The sequence below is a fragment of the Notolepis coatsorum genome, assembly GCF_963971535.1.
Source record: "Notolepis coatsorum genome assembly, chromosome: 6".
Classification (NCBI taxonomy): Eukaryota; Metazoa; Chordata; class Actinopteri; order Aulopiformes; family Paralepididae; genus Notolepis; species Notolepis coatsorum.
Genome location: NC_140170.1, coordinates 108,710,294 through 108,737,050, shown reverse-complemented (window position 1 = coordinate 108,737,050; position 26,757 = coordinate 108,710,294). Strand labels below are relative to the sequence as shown.

At 41.2% G+C, this 26,757-nt stretch overlaps 1 protein-coding gene across 1 annotated transcript in view; it reads right to left on the bottom strand.

Annotated features, from left to right (window-relative positions):
* snta1 (syntrophin, alpha 1) overlaps nucleotides 1-26,757 on the bottom strand; it is a 161,714-nt gene that overhangs the window by 98,308 nt on the left and 36,649 nt on the right. The window contains exon 2 of the mRNA XM_084316174.1: nucleotides 11,654-11,839. Coding sequence (XP_084172300.1) covers nucleotides 11,654-11,839 — 186 coding nt within the window. The remainder of the gene's footprint in view (nucleotides 1-11,653; nucleotides 11,840-26,757) is intronic.

The window sequence follows — 26,757 nt, the reverse complement described above, 5'->3', positions numbered from 1 at the left end:
TGCCAAATTCCACTTTTAAACTATGGCTAGAAGTTGGAAGGCAGCCATGATATTATGACAGTCCATGTAGCGTCTGTTAATATATTGTAGAGAACAGCAGCACAGCCCAGAGCAGCACAGCCCAGAGCCAGAGCAGCACAACCCAGAGCAGCACAGAGCAGAGCAGCACAGCCCAGAGCAGCACAACCCAGAGCAGCACAGCCCAGAGCAGCACAGCCCAGAGCAGCACAGAGCAGAGCAGCACAGAGCAGCACAGAGCAGAGCAGCACAGCCCAGAGCAGCACAGAGCAGAGCAGCACAGCATAGTCTGTCCATAAAGACGACACGTCCACAGAGATCCCAATTTGAGAGTTATTTTGAGGCTGCACCGCTACACCAGAACTTAGGGTTCCCCCACCTGCCAAATCCCACTTTAACCTCTGGTGATGCCTGAAGAGTATTTGACAGTAATTTAATTTATCTAATTCAGCCTTATAAAGATTCATTGTTCTTTAACTCTTAACATGCAACGGCCCACATGTGGGCCCTCTTGAGGACGATTTGCCCACCGGCACTTTGGCGACCTCTAGCGGCTTGGGTGTGCATATTTGCATTAAAACCCTATTTGTTGCCTGTCGATAGCCGTTTCAGGTGACAAAATCCGTTCAGCGGTTCTCGAGTTACATGCCGATATGTGAGGCGTGCGCTGAAGTACACGGCAGACTTTTTATTTTTTTAAATACCACTCCTGACTCTCGAACCTCTACCTCCGTCAATCATTTGGCGATCTCGAAAATGATTGGACAGGGTTGTAACCAATAAGTAGGGCTTTCCAATGGTACCTCACGTGGGAATGAGCGAATCAGGGATCTAGGTGAAAAGTCACAAGCCAAAACAGGAAGACAATTCTTTGTCGAATGCATTGAAGTCTATGAGAAAATCGTTTTCTGAGCTCTCTCACCTTTTACCAAAACCGCTTCTAATCACTCATTTCTGAAATTTGGACATGTACTACAAAAGACGTCAGGCTATGGACCCAGGGTGTCATTTCAGCTATACCAATGTTTTTGGAAATACTACTTCCGGACTACTAACTACTACAGAAAAACGTGAGTAACTTTTGAGTAGTTTTTGTACAACTCAAGTTCAGACCTATGTTACTCTATTTCATTAGCACTAAAAATCAGAAACTTCCGAATGTGAAAAGTATGCAGTGCTCAAAAACGAAAACTAAAATGGCCAATTTTGGGGGTGCCTGTTAACACTTCCAGTGCCAATCACCGATGTACACGTTTCTGACGGCTGACCGTTGAGTGCCATTCACGTGTTAACACGTTTCTGGATAGTTTTTTTTGTTGTCGTTGATTTTAATACCCTATTCCATCCAGGGAGCCTGCTGTTATCATAGGGAATGAGTCTGAGATCGCAAAAGTCCAATGCCGCCGCCTGGTGGTATGCGGCCGGTATTGCACATCCTTTGAAACATTGAGGGCTAGATCCACAAAGAATGGATTGCACGGAGCAAGTTGCACCCTTACTTAAAATTCATTATGAATTGAAAATGGGGGACCCTGATGTAAACGAGACGAAAGTCTTTCTCTGGTCTGCATCCCCTTAACACTTTGGAAGGCACGCCAGAGATTTCTCGGGTTTACCCCCCCGACCGTTGAATGCCCATCACGAGATTTCTCTGTTTTTTTTTTTATTAGCGATCTGAAATCATATTGCATCAAGCGAGCCTACCGTTGGATATCCAGGCACCGCCGGCGCTCAGATGTGAAAAAAGCACCCCCTATCGTCTCCCAGATGGTAAATCACCCTTTTGGATTGGACTCAATGAAAGCGAATGGGAGAACGGATTTCTGACTCCACATTTTACTTCTCACTGATGTAACCGGGGTCTACCAGAGTTCATTCTGGAACCTTGGTGCCACGGCGAATATGTGTTCTACTGTACACACGGTGGATCAATAAAATTATCGATTTTTTCGAATGGCGATCGGAAATTGGAATAAACCATTTGGATACCATCTGACCTCAGGTAAGGAATCTATGTTATCAGTCTTAGGATAATCAGACTCGTTTTCACGGAGATATAAGCGTTTCCACTATATGTGATATAGCTGTTTTGACTGTAAAAGCCATCAGGAAATAAGAGCAGCGAGTATCAGCGCGCAGCACGAGCGTGCGTGCGCACACATATACTATCGATCATCTAGCGTTTATTTGAAAACGATTCATAAATAGGCCGACAAATGACAACGTTCTGGAATATTCCAGTAAAAGACGATTATCATCATAGGGTTGTTTTTTCCGCAAAAACGAGTGATTTTCAAAATGCTATCAAACGGAAATGAAGCGATAAAAAAACAATCTGCCATGACAATGTTGACTGGAAAATAAGTCTTTGATAAGCGACGGGCAGATTAGACACATAGCCATAATTTAAAACATAGATTAGGCGATATTAAGTTAACATTGGAGTGGGTTTGGGCATCAAGGGGGTAAAAAGGAAAACATGGCGTGGCATCCAAAGTGTTAACAATTGTGTGTATTGAGCCGTACTGTATTGTACCCATTCTGCAATCTGTTAATAAAGTTTTCATTCGATGAATCAATCTGCACGGTGATTGATTGAATGAACATTTTATTAACAGATTGCAGAATGGGTACAATACAGTACGGCTCAATACACACAATTGTTAAGGGGATGCAGACCAGAGAAAGACTTTTGTCTTGTTTACATCAGGGTCCCCCATTTTCAATTCATAATGAATTTTAAGTAAGGGTGCAACTTGCTCCGTGCAATCCATTCTTTGTGGATCTAGCCCTCGATCTTTGGCTGTGCGTCGATGATATAGGTCCGGGCGGACTATTCTTAGTCGGACAAGTGTAGCGGTTCTAATGCTCGGATTGAGAAGAAACAATTACTCCTGGAAGTGTTAACAGGCGCCCCGAAAATTGGCCATTTTAGTTAGTTTTTGAGCACTGCATACTTTTTTTGCAAACCAAAATACTATACTTTATACTTATAGCACATGCATGAGCCTGGTCTCTTTAGGAAGAGGACATTCGGAAGTTTCTGATACTTTTTTAGTGCTAATGAAATAGAGTAACATAGGAGGCGAGCCGCCGCGGGGGGGTCGGCAGATGATTTCCAAAAACATTTTATAAAAAAAAAAACTTTAAAAATAATAATAATAATTATGCAGTCAGGCCACTGACCTTACACCCCTTCCTGACAGGCAGCGACGCGAGCGAGCGTGATTGCGAAAATGATTAAAATGTATTCGTTTCAATCAGACTATCCTGACCTGCCGCGAGCGACAGCGAACTGAGCGGCGATGTCGTTCCCCCCTCAAATATTCGCTCGCTGTGTCTCTAGTTGAGCGATTACGCGGCCGAGTCCCGCCCCTAAACACTTTTTATTGGTCGAGAATCGCAGGCTGCTTTTGTCCGTGCTTCCAGGTAACACACACACACACAGACACACTCGGACACGCGCCGCGTCATATCAGGACAGTGTCGCATGCGATTTCGTCTCCAGTTCGCTCGCTCGCTCGCTGCCTGTCAGGAACCGGTGTTAGAAGCAGGCCAGGCCAGTGTTTCTAGTTTAAGCTGCACAATATTTAGATAACATGGTGGGGAACAACCAGGAGATCACTGCAACTCACACAAGTTGGAGAACTATCTCTCTCTCTCTCTCTCTTGCTCACACACACAAAGGGAGCCACATGTGATTGGTGGAGGCGGGACCCTTACAAAAAACAAAAAATCCATCAAAATCAGTGTTGTTGCTAATCATTGACACATGCTAGCCTGTAATAATCCCCCCCAGAAAAATCTACTTTGCATTTGATATATTGCAAATATATGCCATCACACACACTGGCATTTAAAGGGTTCGAATTTGAAGTTGAAGGCTGAAGTTGAATAAAAGATTGTATTTTTTTCAATCTGACATTACAAAAAAACTGAACATTTTTAAATGTATCATCTCCAACCAGAACAGACTGGATCTCAAGGACATTTCGACTGGGTGAGGTTGAACTCAAGTAATGCAACACATGACAAACGCTACCGCCTTTTTGGCGTGAACAACCATTGCCTCATCACTTTATTGACCAGTCACCTCGCAGTACGTATCAAAAGTGAAACTACTTCATGGGAGGAGTTTTACTTCTATAAAATCTTCTGTCAATCACTGCTCCATATTCCAACCGCATATTCCACCTGCATTCCATCTGCGTGAGACCACTTGCGGTGGAATCCTTTACTTGTGTGACTAAAATAAATCATCCTTTGTTATATATCTGAAATCTGACTTTGTCTCAATCCTTAGAATTATATCAGATCCACCTGTGTGTGTTATCCTTTACCCTTTGTCCTGCCGTTGGAGCAATCTACAAACACGTTCTTTCACCTAGCTAAAGTGATCGTGTCAGTTACCACTTGATAAATCCACTAAAAGATCAAACCACACAACACTATGAAGCTTCAAAGGTGCCTATAATAAACCTATTATAAGTGTGTCCAGTCCAATGCTTTACAAGAATGTCACATTTGCTTTATTTACAGGATCTGCAGAGGATGCTGTGATTCAACCAGACCCAGCATGGATCAATAAATTATCTTTGGTCTCCCACTGATCTGAGTGAGCACTGGAAGACCTGTTTCATACAGCATTCTTTGCAAAACTCCAAAAAGAATCACACATTTAAAAAAGGACTGAAAAGTGTTAGCGAGGACCTTCACAATTACACCCCACTTCCCCATCAAGCTTCAGACAAACAGTGGAAGTACTCGCCTGACAGATAGCAAGCAACTCATTTAATATTACAGATATTTTGATGTGATGAATTCAACGCAATACGTCGAGTTGTAAACTTCACAGACAAGAGCAACAAAACTGCCTCCGGTTCCATCAGTTGTTGTTCATCATTGTTAAACAGCCATAAAATAAATACTGTTATTCTGGCCTTCAACGTTGCAGATTGATTCTTATATATTATAATTTCCTTTTGATGCAGTGTTGATATACTGACCAATTAGTTAGAATGATGTATTATTTTATTATGCCAATTTCTAAACTGACTGGCTATTGTAAGTCTCATTTTAAGTATGGCTGATAAGCATTCAACAATAATTTGCATAAGTATAGCATGGGTGTTCATAGATTTCAAATCATAACAAACTTTGACTTTAACTTCCTGTGTCCAATGCCCACAGTCACCACAGCTATGTCCCCATAGCACAACATACACACAATATATCATTGGAATGTCCACATACAGTACAATTACAGGCAAGGGGCATAGATGTTGTAAATACAGTCAAATATTAAGTTCAGATGTCAAAATAGTCAGATATTAAACGGCAAGTTCCGAATTATGTAACCCTAGCCTTATTAATACTTACCAATGATGTGTTGACAATGACATTGATAATGTATTGTCGATTGGAGTCCTTTCTCAGCTAAATAGTAAATTATATTCTTCATGCTAGATACCTACAGCTATCACTAGTTAGCCGCAAACCTGGGGCCATGCTTCACCCTGTACAAGCCCTGAAAACATTGAAACCTACTTCACAGTAGTAAAACGGTTAAATGTTTTGCATGTTTAAGCAGGGCATAGCTGTGTATGGGCCTAGGCGAGGCCCACCCAGGCACCCACCCAAGCCAACGTGGAGTCAATAGAAATTAAACATTAGGCTTCTTATTTTTCACTTGATGGGTCTGCAAATTGAATAGTTTATGCGAAAACATGTTTTGTCGTTTGTTTTTACTGGCAACTACACTGTGTAGTTGTGTATTGAGATGGGAACCAATCAACTGTTACACCACTGAATGGCATGCTGGGTATAGCTCGCTAGCTAGCATAACAGTTTTAACAGCTGGGAGAACAGAAAAGAAAGATGAAGAAAGAGAGGCCGGAGATGTTACATTGTAGCAAGGTTTTGTACGTTTACCATGTTGTTTCACTAAGCTCTCACATTTCAAGCCTCAGAGATGTACCGTTCAGAATGAATGCTTTTGTTCCCGGAAATATGCAAGCCTGGTCTGCTAGTGTTAGCAACGACAGCAGCCAGCTAGCTCACTTGTAGGATTATCTTACGTTACAAAACCATACGTTAACATGGAAGCTCAGACATTTCAAGCATTCGATGTAACTTTAATTAATGCTTTTGTTCCTGGAAATAATGTTAGCCTGCTAATATCTAGCCATTAGCAAAGGCAGCAGCCAGCTAGCCTACTTGTTTGATTATCACATCATGTTTGCTATCGATTAAAAATAAAATCACATGTTAACGTGGGGGGGGGGGCATTTTAGCAATTGCATGTTATTAAAGAAGAAAGTGGAGGCTACATATACATACGTACTATATAGTCATAGCAAAAAACTCTGAATGAGGGGAAAAACTAAAATCAAGTGACTTTTTTCTGGTTACTCTTCACTTCCACTTTTTGGGAACGACGCTCATCAAGGATGGATGACGTGAAACATTCTATTATTGATAGCCGTTATCAAAGGCAAACTCGGTGCAGACATCATAGCACAGCAAACCACTTTAAGAGTACAGAAATCCTCGTCTCCCCACACACACACACACACACACACACACACACATACACACACACACACACCTCTGTGCGCCTCGGGTCCTTTGGGGAGAAGGAAAGTCCGTGAAATGACTCCTGACATGACGGATCACAGAGCAGAGCTGGATGAGCGGTCTGATACCAACCCTTTCCTGCCTGACTGTGGACAAAGGGCAGGGGGGATTTACAGTGATTTCCCTGAGCTGTAGCACCAGCAGCCAGGCAGCATCAGCTCTGCTGACGGACTGGAGTAGGCCAGAGGAGCTGGCTCCCCGCGCTATAGGCTAAACCCAGAACCAGTGTGATTGAACAACCAAAACCGGCAGAATGAAGCTTCTCCTTTGTGGCATTATTACGGGATTTCTGTGTGAAAACAGAATATGATTATTATAGAGGGGGGGGGGGGGGAGACTATCAACGTCCTGACAGTGTTTGCTTCGATAAAGGTGTCTGTTAAAGGGGAACTATCTTACTATTCCTTTCACTATTTGGGCAATTTTACACAATTCCTGTGAGTCTATGGAACACATCTGTAAGTTTTTTCTTTTTTTAATTCATTGTTTTGTATTTCTAATCAAGTACTCTAAAGCAGCATTTTTCCACTTCAAAATGTCAAGCTGTTTTGGGCTGGGCTCCGCCCATAATTGCTTTGAGTGACAGTCACCCACAGCCTGCACTGGCAGGCCGAGAGAGTATAGAGAGATTGAGGGGGATACTAATGAATTTCGACGCGGGGGGCATAATCCCACGGGACAATGCATTGGTAACTTGTTTCAAATGACAATATATACTCCTGTGAATATTATTGCACGGATCGGAATACGGGTGCGGCGTGCGCGCATTGATATTTTGACAGTGATATGCGAGTGGAGAAGCCCCATCCCGCGCCGGTCGGGAGGTTGTGTGTAAATTAGGGCTGCACGATTTTGGGAAATAATGTAATTGCGATTTTTCTGACAGATATTGCGATAAACTGTGTGATTATTAGGGATGTCCCGATCCCGAGATTTTCCGAAGATCGAGAAAAAAAAAAAAAAAAAAAAAAAAAAAAAAAAAAAAAGGGGGTTTTCTTTTTTATTCAACAAACATGACCATGTTCACGTCTTAAACTCATACTGAGGCCTTAGTTTTGGTTTTAAATTGCATATCATCATTAATTTATTTATTGTCACACAGAGCAGACAAATTTTGCCAAAACAAACCAATAGTAACCAGCTGCAGAACGGCAGACCAGCCACACTCTCAGACCCAAACGTATTTCCGTTGATTTAATTATACATCAAATGATTTATGTCAAGGATTGCAATGCCTCGCTTGAATGAAGTTAACTTTTCACCTGGATAACGTCAACATTCAGGGTGAATGTAATGTGAGAAATTGGGATAAAATAAATAAATAAATGTTTAAAAAAAATATATAAAATCACATGATCGGGATCGGATCGGGAGCAAAAAAATGTGATTGGGACATCCCTAGTGATTATAATTAAAAAAGAAATTAAGCAGCCCCACAGAGGTTTATTGTAAGATGCGGCTTGCATATGGCCTACGCATGAGTCTTTTCGGGACACCGAGCCTGAAAATGTTTCTTTTTACTTGGGAATCGATACCGGTACCCAACGGTACCTTTTTTTCTGTACTTTACTCTCCCTCTCTGAAGTCTAAACTTCACAACACACAATCTAAAACCCCTTACCTCCCTCTCCCAAACCGATCTTGTATCTCAATGGGACTTCCTGGTTAAATAAATTAAAAAAAATTAAATAAAAAGTTAATTTTTTTTGCGATTTGATAATTGCATCATTCCAAATCGCGATTTCGATTTTTAAAATCCATTAATCGTTCAGCCCTAGTGTAAATGCGTGTGTTTCCCCCTCTCTATCTCTCTCTCTCCCTCTCTATCTCTTTCTCTCACCCCTCTCTATCTCTCTCTCTCCCCCTCCCCCTCTCTCTCTCCCTCTCCCTCTCTCTCTCGCTTGTTCTCTGCTGTCTCTGTCGGCACCCGTGCAACCCGTTTGAGGAAGTGTCGGTATTTCCACTCGCTCTGTTGTTGAACGAATGGTTGCGCTACAAACATAGAGCGGGGGCAGGCGTTATTATGCAGATGAGAATTGTTTGACGTCAAAGATACGCTAAGTTTCAGATGACTCAATTCAGTGAGGGAGAATATTGTGAGATGTGAATTGGAAGAATGCGCCAAAATGAGAATTAGAGACATAGACCCCATTAATATAAACCCACATATCTAGAAAACAGTGTTAAACACTGGAAAAGGCCATTTATAAGATAGTTCCCCTTTAAGTCTGTCTCCATGGGTGGGCCCCATCTCCAAATAAACATGGACTTTACACAAATCAGTAGATAACAATAAGAACAACAAACAAAACTGAAGACAAAACACCATGGACGTAGAGTTGAAAGTTTCACGCTACAAAAATGTCCCCCTTGAGTTGTGAGGAGGTTTAACCAGAGAGTGAAACAGCAGTCAAACATCTGTACACCTTAACATCTCCCAACACTGTACTTGTGTGTAGCTTGTATTTACAGTTTTGCTAAACATCCTTGTAGACCGGCTGTGGGGAGGCGAGGAACCACAGTCAGTGCAGTCATTAGGTAGGAAGAAAGCCGCTTTCTAATCCCCTTTCTGTCCCTGTAGGCAGCTAAAGATCTCATCTCAAATTCTACTGTCTGCTGCACGCCTTTCACACCTGCTGGTGGACTGATGCTGAGAGAAAGAGAACGAGAAAGAGAGCGAGAGCGAGAGAGAGAGGACTCCAACAGGCATTCCTACCATCACCACATCCAGCAGTTCAGACAATATGAGTTCTTGCTTGGATGCTTAGGAGTGCGAGAATCACAACAATACTTTTGAACTTTTCTGTCGTTAGTTTGTTCTCGCTGTTTGTTGGCAAAGTCGGATTAATGCTCTCTCTCAACTCGTAGTATTCGGCCCTAAAAGGAGAAATCAGCCCAAATAATGAATACGATTTTGGATATCAAAAGCCCAATTCTCTGATAATGAATACGATTTTGGATATCAAAACCTCTGAGAGAAGGTTTTTGGTTGAGTTTATTTTGCCAATCTCACTTCTAAGATATACAATAGTGGGGCGGCTACGTGGTGCAGTGGACAAGGCGCTCACCACGAATACTGGAGACTGGGCTCGAACAGGTAAGCCTCCCTGTTCGAGCCCAGCGCTCCACATTGCTTTCAGTTTAGCTGGTCGTCCGGACTAATACACATTGGTCGTATTAGGGGGAGGGAAACTGATGGGTGGGGATCGGGCGTTGTGGACAGCGACTCCTACAGGTCGGTTGGTGCGCCTGCACAGTAGAATCAGGAAGCGACGGGGGCGGGGTCCCTCCAAGGCCCAGACCCCTGACGCTGAAGGATCGAGCCGCGCAGGTGGAAAGATGAGACTGCTGTTACCTCGAGTATCGGAGGGGACTCGTGCTATGTATGACTTAGTCCACATTGCAGCCGGCTTGTGGGAGGCATGAAACAGCGTTCAAAGACAGGGGAGGGTTGAATTGGACGATACGAAAATTGGGATGGGATAAAAAGTGGATAAAAAAAAAAGATATACAATAGTTTTTTGTGGTCGTTGTTTGTTCAGTTTTGTTCTTTATTATATTTTATTTTATTTTGTGTGTTACACAAGTGTTAAACGGTTCGGTGCTATGATGATTTCAGCTGCATGGATTTCCTTTGCTAACATTACATTGGAACCAATATAACGTGGATGTGGTGCACTGAGCTGCACTGGGCACTGTTGCAGGAATCCTCCATGTTTGATCAACCATGAGCTGGGTCTGCAGAGAGCAACAGAACACTGTTGCAGAAATCCTCCATGTTTGATCAACCATGAGCTGGGTCTGCAGAGAGCAACAGAACAATATAGTTGTATGAGGCCTCTCCAGGCTTTTGGAGTGTGTACAAATCAAGGAACAAAGCACGGTTTGTTTTGTTTGTGGCTTCGAGTTTGAGACAACAAAGTGGGTAGTAGCGGATACCTACAAAGGTTTTAGTAAAAACGGGTTATTCTCTTCAGTGGACCCAGCGATCATGAGATTCCGCTTCTAACCTGGACAGACGGCTACTTGGCAAAACAAGAAAGATTTTTACATTGCTTTTGTTTCATCACACACTCAAGGGCCATAACAGGTTGAATAATCCATTATAAAATCGTGTTATAACCCTTCCATCTTCTGTACTGTGTACGTACATGCATGGTAATGTCATTTTTCAAAGTTAACAAACAATTGTGTGTGTGTGTGTGTGGTCTGTGCCGATAGGGCTGTAATAATTGAGTGATTGCGATTGTAGGAGCCAACCGCTATGAATTAGTTTGACCAAATTCAATATCATTGATTTATTTGCTACGTTTAGAATTGTTAGATTCATTACTTAGATTCGGATCAAGCTGCCAGTTAAATAGCCGAAATCTCTGTGTAGGGAGAGGTCATGGAGAGGTTAGATGTTGTTTCAGTGTGCTGTGCATGTAAACCCTTTGAAGTTTACCAGGGGCGCCGGGAAAGTATGGGGGCCGAAAAGTGTGTGTGTGTGAGTGTGAGTGTGTGTGTGTGTGTGTGTGATTTGAATGAATTTTAAACATATTTTTTTACCATAAGTGTTGCAATAATAGTGGCATTTGCGGGGGATGAGGAAAAGTGGGGATTAAAAGGTGGGGGGGCAAGGGTTTACAGACGCTCTTTTCTCTTTCTCCATTATCACTGCATGTAGTGGCACAGCGTCCAATATCGCTCTGTTTTACCACACATAAAAAAGACACCAAACAATGGTAAATAAATTGTTGCAAGACAATAATTGTCATAACAAAATGTCATGATCGTCACTCACAGCCCTATGTGTTGATTTGTAAATCAACAGATTAGTGTGCATCCCATGCCCTTGTAATAACATGAGTTCGAATTTGGCTTGTGACCTATAGTACATCTCATTCTGTCTCTCTCTCTCGCATCTTTGCGGTCACTCTCCACTACCTACTTAAAAGGTTTTGAGTAGATTTAGAGCGGCTTTTCCCTCACAAATGTCCAATGAACGATGTCTTACCTTCCAGGACAACCTCCTTGCCAGTCTTCTTCAGGGCCTGCACGGCCTCATCATGTGTGGCCTCTCGTAGGTCATAACCGTTAACGGACAAGATGGCGTCGCCCACGTAGAGGGCCTCAGTCTGGTCGGCCGCCAGACCCTTGAAGATCTTAGAGATGAGGATAGGCATCTTGTTCTCCTTCCCGCCTACACAGAAACAGGGAAATAATTACATGTATTATACTATGTACTGTGTTTTATCACTGGAGATACATTTCTCACTCACCATTGTATTTTATATGGAAAACGTGGGATTCTTTAACTAAGAAAGGGATATGCTTTAATGCTTATTAACACATTAATTGCCAAAAAGTAGATCTACGGTTCTGTCGCCCGATCGTTGAGTGCCGGAAACGTAGATCTACGTTTCTGTCACGGTATTTATTTTATTCTCTATTGCCATTCATAATTCAGCAGGGCACCTTGTGCATACTGTTCTGAGTGTGTCTGAGCTGGCAGACGGTCTTATACCGCCCTCTAACGCCTTCCGGCATTATTGCACCCTGTTAGAAACGGGTTAGTTTATTTTCTCTACCGAGCTGCGGCGTGGGGGCGGGTCCTAAACACTCCGGCAAAACACACGCTTGTAGGGATGGTTTGGACTACTGACCCCGCCCGCCCGTTGAAGTGCAATGCCCAACAACGTCGGAGACAGGATCGCTGTGGATAACTGGAATGGCAATGAGATTATTGGATTCTTTTTTTTGCATTACTTCCGAGACCAGGTAAGGACACCATATATGAAAGCTTGCATTGATCTGATATTTATTTCTACAGATATTGAAGAAGCTATCTGTGTTTTATGTGTATGGCTGTTTGCCGTTGGGTTGCAGGAGAGGGGGGGGGTGCCAAACTGAATCAACACATCTACAGATAACACATCTACAGATTAAAAAAAAAAAACGTTTTATTTTTTTTAATTGGCGACCCAATAAAAACGGGTCCGCGACCCAGAGTTTGGGAAACACTTAGAAGATAAAAAAAAACGTTTTTTAGAAGTTGTTTGTACTTGTAATTTGTACATATTTGTTGCCGTGACTGAATCTTTTGACTGAACTGTACTTTTTGTCCAATGTGTCTATTGTAAACAGGGCGCTCATGAAATATATCGGTCTCATGGTGCTTTACATGTAGAAATAAAGGACAAATAAAATACAATAAATAAAAAGAAAGGAAAATGTATTCTTAAGTGAGGATGGATATTTTACCGGCCCAGTAGCATGTGGACGGTGTTTTTCAGACCAACCAAGTGCTAAATTTCCCCAGTAGCCAAAATATGAATAGGGGTCAATGGAGAAAGCTTGGAATGGCATGCAGCAAACAGGACCCACAAGACTGGTGTTCAGAATCCTTTAGTTGCTCCCCCTGCCTTAATATAAGCAGTGCAGACCATAACATTACACTAAGGAGAGAACAAACAGATACCCTCAGATCTTGTAATACAGAAAGATTGGATTTTGTCATGATGTTAGAAAGTTATGCACTCACTAGATTATCAGATAACAGGGATTTGATTAACATTTGTCGTTTGTGCCAGATAGATATACTGTAGATCAGTGGTGCCCAACCAGTCGATCGCGATCGACAGGTAGATCGCGGGCTGATTTCAAGTAGATCTTGATTAATAAAATTCGATTATAATTTTTTTTTTTTTTTTTTGCTAAATCAACTCTTCCTCTCCTTGTTAACTACAACAATCAATGCTGTTTGTTATTTAAGATGAGGTCGGACTCGGCACTGACAGATTTGTGTTCATTATGCTGCTTTTATAAAGCCTCAAATGACGGCTTACAATATACAATTTTGGCTGGTAGCTCTCGGGCTAGGTGGTAAATAAAAAAGTAGATCTTGGTTCAAAAGAGGTTGGCCACCCCTGCTGTAGATCATAACTCTGAATGACTAAATCACATTATTAAAAGGTCACATATTATACTCCTTTTCAACAAGTTAATATAGGTCCTTGAGGCCCCCAAAATATGTCTTTGACGTTTTTTTGCTGGAAATTCCACTCAGATATGCAATCTAGCAGCATCTATACCCCTCTGTCCCAGTCCTGTTCTCGACTGCCCCCTCTGTTTCAGTCCTGTTCTCGACTGCCCCCTCTGTTTCAGTCCTGTTCTCGACTGTCCCCTCTGTTTCAGTCCTGTTCTCGACTGCCCCCTCTGTCCCAGTCCTGTTCTCGACTGCCCCCTCTGTCCCAGTCCTGTTCTCGACTGCCCCCTCTGTTTCAGTCCTGTTCTCGACTATCCCCTGGTCTCCTACTCGTCGGCCGCGGGGAGCTAATGTTAGTAGCTTTGTTGTTGTCAGCACTCGTCAAAATCAATGGAGGACATTCAGGAAGTCCAAAAACGAATAGCGCTTGCCGATTGGTGCTAAGAACAGCAGGGCGGGTGCAAGCGGTGTGACGTAATTGGCAGACTCGACTGTCAATCAAAATTATTCTGTTTTCCGTCAGAATGAATGAATGAAAACTTTATTAACAGATTGCAGAATGGGTACAATACAGTACAGGAGGATGAAGACCAGAAAAAGATTTTCGGCTTTTTTACATAAGGGTCCTCCATTTTCAATTCATCAAAACATTTAGAGACATACAAATATACAGTAGTTTCATAAAAATTCTAAAATGCTATTTATTGATTGATTGATTTAAAACTTTTTTAACATATTGCAGAATGGGTACAGTACATGTCAATACATACAATTGTTAAGGGGATGCAGACCAGAGAAATACTTTAGTCTTGTTTACATCAGGGTCCCCCATTTTCAATTCATCATATTTCATATCTAAATCATATAATATCTCATTGCTAAATATATGCAATATATAATCTAATAATCCAATAATCTAAATCTAATATATAATATAAAAATGCTAAATGCATGGGTATTTTATTTTGTCTTTAATGTTATCTTGCAAACTCAAATACTGTCTTGGTAAGCCTCATAATGAATTGTTTGGGGTAAAAAAGAAAAACATTGTGATGTGTATCGTGTATCGCCGAAAGGTCAGAAAATATCGTGATATCATATTTAGGGATGCACGATAATTATCGGGCCGATATCAGCAATTATGACGTCATCCCGATAAACCCGATAACGTTATTAATAGCTCCGATAATATAATATATTTTTTGGTAAAAAAAAAATGCTGTGTGGGTGAATTGGAATGAAGTGCGTTTGTTTTGACTGTAGGCTCATCCCGTTTTGCCAGTACTGTGGTACGACTGACAGCGTGTGGTTTAGGAACAGGGCGTTTTACACAAATCCAGCGCTCCCTTTCTTGGCTGTGACGTAGGCACGTAAGTTTCTGAATCAGCGCGGACGTTAAAAACAAAGATGGCCGCGTCGGTACTCGGAATTTCAGAGGAAAAAGATCGCTTGCTATTTGTAATAAATGCAATGGAGAAGTTCCACAAGGAGGGAAAAGGGCAACAACTTGTAATACATCCAGCCTGACGGGTCACCTGCGGCATCACCACCGCTACGATGGTGTGTTATTGTGTTAACTTAGAAGCCTACGATGACGCGAGGAGCTAAGCAAAGCTAGCCCCTTCCATGGCTGTGATGCAACCCTCGGTTGAACGCAGTCACTTATTGCTCCATAGTAGCCAGGTTAATTTGCACCACCAAGGACTGCTTAAAAGCTAGCGGCTTGAGCCCTTGGGTCATTTCTGTCAAACTTCTTTAATTTAGCAAACGACTCGTCAATAGCTGGCTTTGGATTCACAGCAGCTTCTAGCTTCTAGCTTCTAGGTTCTAGCTTCTAGGTTCTAGCTTCTAGCTTGTTGCAGGTGACTTGTTGTGGTGGTGATGTGTCCACTCAAAGCCTTTTTTTCAAGGCTCCGCTTTGAAAAAAGAAGAACAAAAAGCTTCGAGCGTCTTAGGTTGGATGTATTATAAGTTGTTGACGGATTGTGAATTTTCATTTGGAAAAATAAATATGGTCACTTTATCAGTCAAAACTGTTGTCTTGGCTTTTGTTTCTGTTGTCTGGTTAGGTCACATTTAAGTTGGTGTTAAGTTATTGTCCTGGGAAGTCTTTTTATGTATTATTATTGTATTGTGATATGTTTTGTTTCATGTTGAAAAAAAAGATAAACAAATATATATACATTAAATATTTTTTTTATAATACAATAAATATCGGTTATCGATATCGGTTATCGGCCTGAGGAGCATAAAGTTATCGGTATCGGTGTCAAAATCAATATCGTGCATCCCTAATCATATTTAGGCCATATCGCCCAGCCCTACGTCAAACTATGCGTTACAGATCAAATATGAGGCAAGATCCGGCAATTGCATGCTTTACTTGTCACCTAAAATGTTGTCAGAAACATATTTTTGATAACCGTTTGGTGGAAACACTAGAAGGTTTACGAGCAAGAAGTTATTTTGTACACAGATATTTTCAGCACATGTTTTCTGACCTAGGCAGCCCAGAAACCTCTAACTGGGTTGTCTTATTTCACAATCTGCATGTAAGTAGGCCCATCAAAGACCCAAATGTATGTGCACAAGCACTGAAAAAGTGAGTGGGTGACCTTTAAGTCATCCTCATCGTAATCTTAACTCATAAACTATGGGATATGGACCCACATATGGACAATAGCAAATGACCAAACTAAAGGGATTGAGCGGACATGAGTCAATAACAGCGGATCCCTTGCTGAGACTGTGTACAAAATAGCAGTTGAGGCCTTGGCAGTTCTTATCCCTTGCCATTTAATTCCTCTTATCTTAGTGCTGAGATGTCAGCCATGTAAACCGCTGCTGAAAAGAGCATACGAGGACAACTCCAGACAGCAGTTATCTGCTCATAGTAACTGCAGTTCCTTAGTCTCGCTTTCTCCCCCCTCTATCTCTCCATCTCTCCATTTCTATCTTTCCCTCTCTCTAGTTTGATGAAGGATCTCTCTTAGGTTGATGGATCTCCCTCCTCCACTCTTCACACAAAATATTGTCAATAATGTCAAGCGGCAGTTGGACGCTGGCCTCGGGTGCCAATGAGGAACGATCCGAAAGAGGATTCAATCAAATTCATTCTGAATATATCTTTTACAGGTTGGCTCTCCTGGTCGATTCCCTGAGATTTAATTTGGGTATCTTCCTTTCCGAGTCTGGAGCCAGATTCCCTAAAAAATTTAAAGAGAAAAGGGATGGGGCTGGGGTGGGCTGTTCCTCACCCCCTGAGCTCCACCCCAAGCCACTGCAATGGCGGACTGTGGCTCCGGCTGCTGTCGACTTGATCGATAAGTGTAATGACTAGTAGCACTGGCCTGACCAAGCTAAAGTTACTGTACACGTTGTTTGCTGGATGACTGAGGTGCTCGGAGCAGGGCGTGTCCCAATATGCTAGTAGACACCTGGGCACTCTGATGAATTGTGGGTGATTATGGGATAGAGGTAAGTGTGTAACGGATCGTAGTTGATCCATGATCCGTACGAGTCACCCCCCGTAGTTCAGCATGCATGTGAACCGTGGATTAATTGCAAAATGTAACCATCATAGTGAGCTGTATCACATATTATAAAACAAATCACGCAATCTGGTTGGTTCATAGCTGTGGTATATTGAGCATAATCCACAGCTATGATTCTAATTCATTTTCACAAAATCATGGTTTACTCAGTATCACTCCGCATATGAGGAAAGAAACATTCTGGTAATCGGAGGAGACTGGGGCTGATACGTGCAGATTGGCATGTGCAAATTATTTAACGTTAAATCTGGATAGCGGTCCGTTACTAGCAAGTCCGGGAACGCAAAAGCTTTGCAAAGTATTTAGCGTTACACAAAACAACCTCTGCATTTATATGTTGACTTAATCAAAGCCTTAATGTTGTTATTTATAGCGAAAGTGAACTATGCAGCCCAATTCAGTCATGGGTAATTGTAAATTCAGTGCACAACGTCAAGCCACAAAGTTCCTTTCATAGTGACTTCAGCAACAAGGTCATTTATTTCCAAACGTGAACAGACACAAAGCAGAATTGTCAAAGAAATATCCAACACGTCCACTATAGGCTACACACTAGGTCCACACAGAGGGATGGACCTCAAGAGCAAAGTTACCAGACAGCCCACAACTCTTTCATTACACTCAAGTGAAAAAGAATGTTATTCAGACACTCCCCCTTATGAGAGCCACCTAGAATTAACAAATAGGCATAATTGATAATAGTGTGTGTTCCTTGTGCTTTCGGCTATCACTTGAAAGAAAATGTTTTTTTGCTGATCAGAAAAAAGATCCGATCTGCAACTCAAAACCGCGGTCCAATCCGAACCGTGAGTTTTGTGATGCGTTGCACCCCTAGATAGAGGGGAGGTGTAGTCGTACCTTCAGCAGTGGTGTTGGTGCTGTGTGAATGACACTGAATGTGGGCTGATTGAAGCCGTCGTACCAAAGGAGGAGGGAGTCATGACGTTCCCAGGCTCTAAATACTGCTAGATATCTAAGGCTGAGACCACTTATCGATTTATCGATAATTATCGATAACTGCGTGAAATCGATAAGTGGCATCACTTATCGATTTTTTTGCATGTGTAAAAATAATTTATAAAAAAAATACTCAAGTGTGTCAACATTTCGAGAAGTTGGAGGGCAATACATTTGTTGTTTGCAACGTATGTAAAGCGAAACTACCGTTTTCAGGTAACACTACCAAGTTACGCGATCATTAAAAATATAGAATAATAATAATAATATTTAAAAAATATATAATAAATAAAATCTATATTTATCGATAATTGTGTCCCGATTTATCGATTCTTCCAAATGGCATATCGTTTCAGCCTTATAGATATCAGATCAAAATAAATATTATTACCTCTAAATAAAAAGCCATGTAGTCAAAAGTGTGTACTTTACTATGAACATATCTAATTATGAAGTTCATCCCTTGTAATTTGTAATCAAAGGGTGTATGTGGGGCAGCATTTAAACTTGGCAGTCGTACTATGTTGCATCACACAGTTTTAGCATCTTTTGATCTAAAATCCTAAACAGATGAGTCTACAAAAGACCAAAGTTAGCCCGCTGCTTTTTTATCATTATTATTATACATTTTTTATTACATTTATGGGAGTCAACTCAAGTCAAGGATATTTTGTACAGCCACATTATCACAACATCATTTCTCAAAGGGCTTCACAGGCCCTCGTTATGATGGAACAATACCCCCTGACCTTAACCCTCAGTGAAGGGGAAACTCCTGCAAAACCTTCACAGGAACAAGCGCACATGTGCAATAGCTGTGACCTTTTGTGACAGGCCACACCCCCCCTTTAGCCAATTGGCATGAACACACACACACACCACCTTCACACATACACTTGACCTCCGTGCCAAATTACCAGCCTCCTAAGGCCATGGTTAGACTAGGTTTTTTTTGTTTTTGTTTTGTTGCCGAATGAATAAGTTTGCTGTCCCTGTTAAATAGAAATGCCGCTTTGGCAGGAAAACGTGTTGCCCTACTGACAACGCTGAAATTGTGTTTCCGTTTGGAAAAACGCCAAAACCCACCGACAACGTGTCGTGTAATCTGCACAGAGCCGTTGTTGCTCAACGCCCATGCGCAGTAGATACCGACATCTGCGTGCCCTCACCAACGTCCGGTTACGACAGAGATGTCCCAAATAGCTGCAGCTACCATGTAGGGCTGCAACTAATGACTATTTTGGTAGTCGACTAATCTGTCGATAATTTTTTCGATTAGTCGACTAATCGAAAAACAATTATATAAAAAAATTAAAATTAAAAAAATATAATTATTTTTAATTTAAAAAATGTTTGCACTACCCATCTTTGTGAAAGTGGCTTCTCAGCTCTGGTCCAGCTGAAGACAGAGCAGAGGAACAGATTGGACATTGAGCATGACCTCAGAGTTGCTTTGAGACTCTTGTCAGGACCAAACAACATCCCCAGTTATCCCATTAGTTCCCCCAAACTTACTGTCGGTCTGTTATGTTAAGCTAAGAAGTCTTCAGCTGACTGGACCAGAGCTGAGAAGCCACTTTCACAAAGATAGGTAGTGCAAAAAAAATATATATATATATATTTTTATATTATTATTTTTTTTAATGACTAATCGACGCAACAATTCCTCGTCGACGATTTTTTATAATCGATTATGGCGACTAATCGTTGCAGCCCTACTACCATGTGTTGTCAAGTTATTGTTATAAGGACCCCAGTCCAAGCTATAACAGTCTGCATTCCCTTAACAATTGTTTGTATTGAGCCGTATTGTATTGTACCCATTCTGCAATATGTTAAATAAAGTTTACATCCATTAATTCTGCTAGCATTAACAATTGCATGAGCAGCTGGCTAACGTGAGCTAACGTTAGCTATCAGACCCTGTTAGCTCAGAGCTCCTCTTTCAATCTTAACAAGCATTAAACAAAATGGCCCAGTCATCTATTCACCTTTGTTTAATACACGAGGCGTTGTCTAATGTTATCTAGCTACTGATAGCTCCTGATATCATCAGTTTGGTGCTGGCTGGCTAACTAACGTGAGCTAACGTTAGCTGCTAGCCATAATGCTATACTGTTATACTGGCATATTCCATTCACGTTAGCATGTAGCTAACAACATCGGCAATCTTTTTGTGAGACTAAACTATCCGCTCTTGGTGGTCAATTGTGTTGATGTTAGTTTTGTTTCATCAACAAATGAGAGGCAGAACACACAGTGAATGTATCTGTTTTGTTTATTGCACTTTTATTGCAATAAATTGCTATTTCTTTGCTGAAAAATAAGTGCTACACAAAGGCATTTAAAGATGGCGACTTGTTGATATTTTTTGCAGGAAGTGTATTGGCACATTCAAGTTCTGATTGGTTGAAAATTGCCTTCATGTTCGCCACCTACTGCTTTGGCATTGTACTACATCACTGTGCTCAGGAGGCAAAACGAAAGTGCTCAGGTTGCAAAACAAATGTCTAACTCGGCTGCCACTACGTTGTGACCTGGAAAGCTAAACTCATCTTGAAAACGAAACGAAAACACCCTAGATGTAACCGACACCTGGAGTTACACCTAGGGTGTTTTCGTTTCGTTTTTCAGATGAGTTTAGATTTTCCAGGTGGCAACGTAGTGGCAGCAGAGACATTCGTTTTGCCATCTGAGCACCTTCGTTTTGCCTCCTGAGCACAGTGATGTAGTACAATGCCAAAGCAGTAGATGGCAGTAGGTGGCGAACTTGAAGGCAATTTTCAACCAATCAGAACTTGAATGTGCCAATACACTTCCTGCAAAGAAATGTCAACAAGCCGCCATCTTTAACACTTTGATTGCCTAAGGCTAAATTCATGATATACCATCCGTTGCCAGCTCTATTTAACATGGAGAAGTTCCCCTTCTTTGCAGGGCTATAACTTTTTAAATTCTATTGCTAGATTGCCATTATTAGGGCCCATTCAAGGTCCTATATGTATTGTTCATGGTGTAGCAACTTTTTCATTCACATATTCATACTAAAATATGGTCTAAAGTATAAGTATGTTTTCATCTCTTTCTGCAGCTTTCTCCAGAACGTGATTTATAGCCCCAAATGCATTATATTGATGATGAAATACAGTTTGATAGCAATCGGCGCGATATAAAAAATTCCAACTGGACGTACTTCTGGAAGTTACTACACGTCATCTGATGTTGACCGGATGGGCGAGGGGGCGTTTATAATTCCGTGGGCAGCGTTATACCATTCATCTAATGTGGGTCATATGTTCATCAGATCAGTTAGTATCGAACACGGTAATATTACACGCTAAAACTCACCCCAGTCTCCTCGGGCCGTTGGGCGATCAGCGTGGGGTAGACAGTTTTCCATTATGGGATGTCGAAATACCCGGGCCATTTCCAGGTTGTATAATAGTATATACGTCCAAATCATGTTGTTTATCGAGTTATTGGCAACGGATCGCTATGTATTGTGTCGAGCTCGAGTCCCGGGACCTATAGCGAGTGCCCGGAAGTAATATGGGTGATCACCACTTCATCCACATGACTTCCTGTTGGGCGATCTGCCGATTGGCCACCAGATGGCGCTCTTGAACCGCTAGAGGATTGAGAGGAGATCAGAACTGTGTGTGAAGGCTGCAGAGGGGAAATATGATTCCGATCACAGATTTTTGAAATATTGATATCAAAGACGAGTTACGGCATCCTAGGCAACTTGAGCATGGCTAGGAAAGACGCCTAAACACGTTTCCGGCACTTAAAGTGTTAAATGCCTAGTTAGCCAATGCAGCACTTATTTTTCAGCAAAGTGTAATAAAAGTGCAATAAACAAAACGGATACATTCACTGTGTGTTCTGCCTCTCATTTGTTGATGAAACAAAACTAACATCAACACAAGTGACCACCAAGAGCGGATAGTTTAGTCTCAAAAAAGATCGGCGACACGTTGTCGGCGAGTTTTGCAGAGGAAAACACCTTTTCAGCGTTCCCGCTAGGGCAACTCGTTTTCCTGCCAAAACGTCATTGTTACACACACTGTTTTTGTTTTCGTTTGAATACGTTTTGAATACGTTTGCTGTCCCTATTAGATAGAAATGACGTTTTGGCAGGAAAACGTGTTGCCCTAGCGGGAACGCTGAAAAGGTGTTTTCCTCGCCAAAACTCGCCGACAACGTGTTGTGTAATCTGCGCTGAGCCGTTGTTGCTCAACGCCCATGCGCAGTAGATACCCACATCTGCCTGCTCTCACCAACGTCCGGTGACAACAGAGCTATAGCTGCAGCTACCATGTGTTGTCAAGTTATTGTTAACCTGTGGCTGCAAGAGAGTGGAGACATTTCTGTGAACCAACCGACCAACCAAATAACCGACCAACCTATAGAGCTATGTAAAAGTGTGTTCAGGCATGCAATAGGTGATAAAGTGGGCAACTTATGAATAGTAATAATACAGGGCGAGGTAGAGACTGGGTACAATGAATGAAGCGTGAGCAAAGGTAACAGATGTAACTGTAAGGAGACCTAATTTTTTTTTTTTTTTTTTTTTGATATTTTTGTACAAATCTTTCCATTATTCACAGTGTATCTTTTCACAGCATAGTATCCAACATCCAAGATTCGCCTTTTTCGTTTTTGTAGCAACATACAAAACATGTAAGAGACTCATACAAACACATTAATAACTGACATGGAAATTAAAAAAAACATTTACAAAAAAAAAACATACTATACATTGTGCATATACATCCCTGTTATATATATATATATATACGTCATACGTTACATGTAGGCCGATCTACCTGCGGGCAGGTATGTGCTGCATCTTTTTTTTTTTTTTTTTTTTTCCTTTTTTCCTTTTTTCCACGTTTCAGCTACGTATGTGTGTGTCTCCTATATACTTGTGTATCCCCCTATGTGTCAGTGAAAGCCTATATCTCAACTATGTGTATATGTAGGTGTATGTATGTCTATTTCCTATACATGAGTATGTGCATGTATGTGTGCCCCTGACGTGTATACCTTATCCTTGTGTATATGAGTGCGTGTAAACCTATTATGTACACATATGAATATGTGTATCCTAGATACTTGTATGTGGCTATATCTGCGCACATGTGAGTGTGATAGAGACATTGACCATTCCATAGACACCCCATCCGGACATAAAATAAATGTACATATATACATAATATATCACAGAGCACAAGTATCATCAGATCAAATCCCCTTTTTCATATTCATCCTTGATAATATTGTATTCCCATCTTAATCATTTGTCCTCAGGTCGTTCAGTCAGGTGTAGAAAACTGTCCCATATCTCAGCGAAAATATCCTCTCTCCCTGCGACTCTATACGTCACCCTTTCATATGATGCTGTCCGAAACATTAGTTCCATCCATTCTTTAAAAGTAATATCAACAGGTGATTTCCAATGTCGTAATGCAATTCTACATCCTGATATCATGGCCATTCTATACCACATTCCCCGGTATTTAGGCAGCTTAATCCCTTTCGGTACTATACCCAAAACACATGCCATTGGGGCGTTATTTATCTTCACATTCAGGACCTTACTTAGGAATATCACAATTTGATCCCACATTTTCCGGACCTTCTCACATTCGTACAACATGTGCAGTAAAGTGCCTGTCTCCTTCTCACATCTCCAGCAGATGTCACTGTCCCTTAATTTCAGTCTGGCCAGTTTACTGGGCGTCCAATAGCTTCTGTTCAGTACTTTGTAAAAAATAAGTTGTGATTGCGCCTCCCTAGAGAATTTACTCCATTTGGATACCAGTTTCTCCCACATTTCCTCAGTAATCTCCTCATGTACATCGTTCTCCCAGCTCAATCTCAAACCCGCCAATTTGGGTGCATTGTATTCTCTTATAACATCATAAAATCTTGACGCACCGCCTTTCCTGCGCCATCCTTTATAGAATATTTCTTGAATTGCAGTAATTGGGCCGCACTTTGGTCCTCCTATTGATGACGATATACAATGTCTAATCTGTAGGAATTTATAAAAGTTTTTATTATCTATATCAAAATCCTCCTTAATATCCTCAAAAGGCAAAACCCCATCCTCCCCGGCTATATCACCCAGTACATGTATCCCCCTTTTAACCCAATCGTCCCATATGACTGATTTCTTCCCAATCTTTAGTTTCTTATTATACCATATAGAGGCTCTCGTAGTTAAGTATGGGCTAAGGAGACCTCATTCTATAGTTTTTATCCCATGTGTCGTTTTGATATTCAACAATAGGAAATGGCAATTGTTACGCATAATTTAAACTGTAAGGCAAGCCGTCATCATACCCGGAGGACAATGTGATTTAGCCCGTCATCCATCAAACTACCTCGTTCTATCTCATTCAGTAAAAAACACAGTTGGAGAGTGTGAAAATTAGTGAGGAGAGGAATGGGTGAACATTTAAAAATTAGTATTAGTTTTCATCAGACTTGTTATTGTTTTTAACTCTGGTGTGAAACTCTTCATTCGGGTCTCAGCTCATGACGTCGCTGCCCTTCATCTTGGTCCAAAGGCCCTGACTTACTTGAGTTTCAAGGTTCTATATATAGAATCCCCAGCTTTCTTCCAGAGGTCAGAAACTATAGCCAGTTACTCTGTAAGATCCTTGTTTCCTTTTCCTAGAAGGTCCCAACATTACTACATTACTACCACTACCACGACTACTACCACTGTACTGTCTATCTGTATGTCATGTTATGTCATATATGTTATGATGAATTGAAAATGGGGGACCCTGATGTAAACAAGACGAAAGTCTTTCTCTGGTCTGCATCCCCTTAACAATTGTATGTATTGAGCTGTACTGTACCCATTCTGCAATCTGTTAATAAAGTTTTCAATCAATCAAAACCACTACACTACTACTACTACCACCACTACTACTACTACTACTACCACCACCACCACCACATTACTACTACCACCACTACACTACTACCACCACTACACAACTATCACCACCACACTACTACCACCACCACCACTACTACTACTACTACTACACTACCACCACTACTACTACCACCATTACGACTTAAGTGTTGAGGCATGTCATTAATCTTGACATTTACCCTGATTACAACTACACTGCAAACATCTTATCAAGTGAAAATATCTTGTATTTGGTCAAATAAGTCCAATATTTTGTAGAATTATCTTGAATTATCTTATCCCACTGGCAGATAATTTAGCTCCCCCCCCCCCCCAGATTTGTATCAATTTAATCCTGTTTTTAAGAAAACAAGATTAACATTTTCTTAAAACAAGATTAAATTGACCAACATCAAGAAAGAAATAAGCAAAATTATCTGCCAGTGGAATAAAATAATTCAAGATAATTCTACTCAATATTGGATTTATTGTACCAAATACAAGATATTTTCACTTGATAAGATTTCATTTTTTGCAGTGTACAAATATGCAGCTACCTGGGCCTCCAGATTCCGGCAGCGTGCGGAAACACTGGTATAAAGTATTAAATTAATTAATAAGTATTATCATTTTTTTTTTTTACACATGCAAAAAGATTGTTAATAATAATAATAATGCATTCTATTTATAAGGCGCCTTTCAAGGCACTCAAGGTCGCCGTACAACAATTTAAAAACAGTTAAATTCACAATCACAATCCATTAAAATATAAAACAATTTAAATATAAAATCAGACATACGCCTGCCTAAACAGGTGGGTTTTGAGGTGGGTTTTAAATGGAATGATGGAGTCAATGTTCCTGATGTCGGGGGGGAGGGAGTTCCAGCGGCGAGGGGCAGAGCAGCTGAAGGCTCTTGACCCCATAGTGGACAGACGGGCTGGGGGGACGGTCAGGTTGATGGAGGAGGCAGACCTGAGGGACCGGGTGGGAATGTTGATGTGAAGGAGGTCGGACAGGTATGGAGGGGCGAGGTTGTGAATGGCCTTGAATGTATGGAGGAGGATCTTGTAGTTTATGCTGTGTTTAATGGGAAGCCAGTGTAGTTGCCGTAGGACGGGGTGATGTGACTGATGACCAGTGTTGGGACTAACGCGTTACAAAGTAACGTGTTACAGTAACAAAGTAACTTTTTGCCGTAAATAGTACTCTAACGCATTACTTTTTAAATTCAGTAACGCTACTTACGTTACTGAATGGTTTGTTAGTTCATTACTGCGTTCTTTGTATGTAGATTCATAGCGAGCGTCCTTATTTCGCCTGCGTTTGTTTCGGTTACTGTAGAGAGCGTCTATTTCTTTCCGTAGCCTCATTTCTGGTTTGCGCATTTCTGATTGGCCACTGACTGACGTTCTCTGACGTTCTCTGACCAGACAGCGTCAGTCAGTGGCCACTGGCCAATCAGAAATGCGCAAACCAGAAATGAGGCTACGGAAAGAAATAGACGCTCTCTATAGTAAACAACAAGAGGACGCTCGCTATGAATCTACATAATAAGAACGCAGTAATAACGAACTAACAAACCATTTAGCAACTACTTGGAGAGATAATTAATATCAATAAAATACCAAAAAAATATCAAAAAAATCAAAAAAAAAATTATAAATTCTTTTTTTATTTATATTT